Genomic DNA, 4,552 nt, shown 5'->3' with positions numbered 1-4,552 from the left:
TAATCGATACCAGGCCTTTGTGAAAATCCTTGTGCAACAAGGCATGCCTTATATCTTTGTACCTCATTTTTCTCATTCCTTTTGCGTACAAAGACCTATTTGTATCCAACAGGCTTAACACCATTAGGTTTTTGGACTACATGCCCAAAAACTTCACGTTTTGCAAGTGAACTTAACTCTAATTGGATTGCTTCTTACCATTTTGGCCAATCAAGTCTTTGTCGACATTCTCCAACAGATTGAGGTTCAAGATCCTTACTTTCTTGCATAATGCTAGATGCAACATTATATGCAAAGATGTAATCTGCCACTATATCCATTCGATTCAAATTTGTCTCAATATCGATTGGATTTATTGATAGTTCCTTATTTTCTTGAGTCTCAGGCTCATTGATTTCCTCATGAATCTCAGGATTGGTTAAATCGCGAATTTCTTTATGAGACCCTTTCGTAGTGTCATCTTGATCATTTGTTTTTCTTTTTCTAGGATTTCGATCCTTACAACCTAATGGTCTGCCACGTTTTAGGCATGCTTTTGACTCATTAGCTATGACACTAGAAGATTGTCCAATAGGGACATCAATACGGATTGGAACATTCTCTGCAGGGATATGTGATTTTGTTATCCTTTTCAAATCCGTAAATGCATCTGGCATTTGATTTGCTATTTTCTGCAAATGGATAATCTTTTGCACCTCTGTGTCACAAATAGATACACGTGGATCAAGATGAGATTGTGATGTATTTTACCACAAAATTTCACGTTTTGTTTCACTAATTTCTCCCCCTAATTTTGGGAAAAATGCCTCATCGAATCGACAAACTGCACAACGAGCAGTGAACAAATCTCCCGTTAATGTTTCAAGGTAACGAATAATGGAGGGTGATTCAAACCCAACATATATTCCTAACCTTCTTTGGGGACCCATCTTCGTGCGATATGGGGGTGCTACAAGCACATATACAGCGCATCCAAAAATTCTTAGATGAGATATATTAGGTTCATGACCCAAAACTAATTGCAACGGGGAATATTTGTGATAATTTGTCGGTCTGATACGAATTAGCATTGCTGCATGTAAAATGGCGTGATCCCAAACAGAAGTGGGCAACTTCATTTTTATGAGTAACGGTCTTGCTATCAATTGCACACGTTTAATTAAAGATTCTGCAAGGCCATTTTGAGTGTGAACATGAGCTACATGATGTTCCACTTTTATCCCAATTGATAAGCAATAATCATTAAATGCTTGGGATGAAAACTCAACAGCATTATCAAGTCTAATAGACTTAATTGGATTATCGGGAAATTATGCCCGTAATCGGATTATTTGTGCCATTAATTTTGCAAACGCGAGGTTGCGAGATGACAATAGGCATACATGAGACCATCTAGAGGATGCATCTATTAAGACCATAAAATATTTAAACGACCCACTAGGTAGGTGAATAGGTCCACAAATGTCCCCTTGTATACGTTCCAAAAACGCAGGGGACTCAATCCCAACCTTTGTTGGTGATGGTCTTATAATTAACTTGCCTTGATAACAAGAAGTGCAAGAAAATTCATTATTTAAAAGAATTTTCAAATTCTTTAATGGATGCCCATTTGAGTTTTCTATGATTCGTCTCATCATAATTGATCCAGGACGGCCCAATCGATCATGCCAAAGTACAAAAGTATTGTAAGCAGTAACCTTTTGGTTTAAGGTAGAATGTGCCTCAATTGCACTAATGTTTGTCCAATACAGGCTACAAGATAAAGATGGGAACTTCTCAATAATTCTTTTCTGGCCAGAGACATTCTTGGTAACGATGAGATATTTCATATTATTCTCATCTATTGTCTCACTATGAAATCCATTTTTGCGGATATCTTTAAAACTCAACAAGTTCCTCTTGGACTTGGAGGAGAACATTGCATTCTCAATGATAATTATTGTTCCCATAGGCAGAGTTATATTAGCTCTTCCAGAGCCTTCAATTAGATTACTACTACCAGAAATTGTAGTAATATCTGCCTTACACATACTTAAATGAGAGAAATATTTCTTCTCTTTGAATATTCTATGTGTCGTACATGAATCAATTAAGCAAATATATTTATAATTGAACTTTGATCCAAGTTTGCTTTGAAAGATATCCATATTTGCTTCTCATAGTTTGACATACAAAAGAAGTATATGAATAAATATTAGTATTTTTAGAGAAAAATGTAAAAGAAATAAAGTTAAACCAATAATTCAATAGTAGCCTTTAATGCATTTTCTGGCAAATTCTAATTATTATACAAATAATTACGCAAAAATAAATAATACAAGTACACATATGACTAATACAACTACAACAAATTTATTTACAAGTATAAATTATTTGCATTTTCCTACACATTGTATGAAACATAATTGATCCGTGTAAGAAAAGAATATACTCATAAAAAAATTGAGGGTGAAGTAACAAAAGTTATTCCAGGGTGCTTGTAAACCTTTTCTTAAAGAGAATTAAAGCAATATATAGGAAAGTTAAAATCGTTAAAAGATCACTGAGACTAGAATACTAATTAATAGGATATTACTCATTGTTTCGTTCAGCCACAAGTAGAAGAGAAATCAACTGAGAGTACTTTGTGAAGCCTTTCTCTCGGTACTGCTGTTGTAAGACTATATTGGAAGCATGAAACGTTGTAAACATTTTTTCAAGCATATCATAGTCACTGATATTATCTCCACAGAGTTTCAATTTGGAAGTAATTCTAAACATAGCAGAAATATATTCAGAAACAGACTTAAAGTCTTGGAGCCTAAGATGAGCCCAATAATATCGTGCTTGTGGAAGAGTGACCAACTTTAAGTTGTCATATCTTTCCTTTAAACCATTCCACAAAACAAATGGATCTTTCACTGTGAGATATTCAATTTTCAACCCTTCATCAAGGTGATGGCACAAGAAAATCAAGGCCTTAGCACAGTCTTGTGTAGATGCTTTATCTTTATCTTTAATAGCGTCTCCAAGACCCATTGCATCTAAATGGATTTCAGCATCCAATACCCATGTCATATAGTTCTTGACCGAAATTTCAAGGGCAACGAACTTTCTTTTCATAATATCAGACATTTAAAGAAAATACAAATTTGAGAAAAATTATACCTTAATTTTCTCAAAGATCTTCTTGAGATTTTGAGATGGTAGAGCCTCGTGCTGATAACGTGGTGTAAAATATAACCCAAAATAACAATATAGAACAAGCAAAATAAACTATGAGATATAGATAGAAAGAGAGGAAGAGAGATTCTTATTTCTTCTTCAATTGTGTGTATTTTACTATCTATTACAAGGCTTTTATATAGGTATAAAAAGTGAAGAAAATATGTCATGGAATATGTCATTGAACATACAAAATATGTCATTGAATATGTCATTAAGCATTCGAGATGAAGATCATGAAAGAAGAGTAGACATCCACCATAATATGATATTTATCATAACATAGAGCATTATCTTGACCTAATATCCGAATTTAAAAAAAAAAAGTCATAGATATTCCTAATTTTCCAGTAAAGTTCATAGCACTTAATCGTTGTCTACTTTATTTATTATATTTTAGAAATCATTATATAGGAAAGTTAGGTTAGTGGGAACTTTTACTGATAGCCGTCCTTTTTGAGATTTCGAAAATTAAAGATAATTGGTCTTTTTAATTGTTTATTTGAAAGATTATATATTTATTTAAATACAATTGCCAATGACTAAAATATATGTGTGGGTGGACGACTTTAACTTAACTCGCCTAATTTTCCATATGGTTAAGAGTCTGATTTGCACGTCTACTATCAAAAAGAGGCCTTATTTATCATATTTAAGTTTTCTATCAAAAATATTTCTACAGTTATACATTAGGTGTATATTTATCCCTTACACGTTAAAAATACCCTTCCACCTTTTAAAATTTACGTGGCATCCCCTTATTGGACCAACTGACCCGTCCCATTTTTTTAATTCAAACCCGCACAATCCCAACAAGAAAACTACATGTGTTCATGGTTGGGTTTGGGTCGGTTTTTCCCTAAAAAAACAAACTAAGTAAGTCGGTTTTGTGAATAGGTTGGCAAAGGATATGTACGAGATGTAATATTTGAGAATCTTGAATTTAACTCAGTCAAGAACCACATTATAATTGACCAAAATTACTTCGATGTTCGACGAGCTTGCGAGGAAATGGTAACACAAAATAACATTGCTTTAAATACATATTCAACTTGATGAAAACTTACCAGCAGTCGATATGTACACCAAACCAATGAACGCATGATATATTTCTTTCATACACATTTATAACCGCTAATGTTAAATTTCTTGAATTGGTGAATAGAGATTGAATTATAGAAAGATGAATAAAGTGCCAACGGTTAAGATTTGCACCTCTACTATCATAAACATGACTTATTTATCATGTTTAAGTTTTCTATCAAAAATATCCCTACAGTCATACAGTAGGTGCATATTTACCCCTTGCACGTTAAATACACCCTCCCATCTTTTAAAATCTATGTGA

The 4,552-nt window shown here is 33.3% G+C and overlaps 1 protein-coding gene across 1 annotated transcript; it reads right to left on the bottom strand.

Moving 5' to 3' along the window:
* Positions 1 to 2,571: 2,571 nt before the first annotated feature.
* LOC138870194 (uncharacterized) lies at positions 2,572 to 3,114 on the bottom strand. The gene is made up of 2 exons (XM_070147982.1): positions 2,846 to 3,114; positions 2,572 to 2,752 (listed from the first exon to the last, which is right to left on the bottom strand). Exons 1-2 carry the CDS (start codon positions 3,112 to 3,114, stop codon positions 2,572 to 2,574), a joined length of 450 nt encoding a protein of 149 aa, XP_070004083.1.
* Positions 3,115 to 4,552: the final 1,438 nt, after the last annotated feature.

Source organism: Nicotiana sylvestris, chromosome 6 (genome assembly GCF_000393655.2).
Source record: "Nicotiana sylvestris chromosome 6, ASM39365v2, whole genome shotgun sequence".
Lineage (NCBI taxonomy): Eukaryota > Viridiplantae > Streptophyta > Magnoliopsida > Solanales > Solanaceae > Nicotiana > Nicotiana sylvestris.
This window is presented reverse-complemented; position numbering and strand designations above follow the sequence as displayed.

Coding starts and splice junctions, on each gene's coding strand:
- LOC138870194 (XM_070147982.1), bottom strand. CDS start 3,114: ATGTCTGATATTATGAAAAGAAAGTTCGTTGCCCTTGAAATTTCGGTC. Junction 2,753..2,845: donor GAAAGATATGACAACTTAAA/GTTGGTCACTCT, acceptor TGCTATGTTTAG/AATTACTTCCAAATTGAAAC.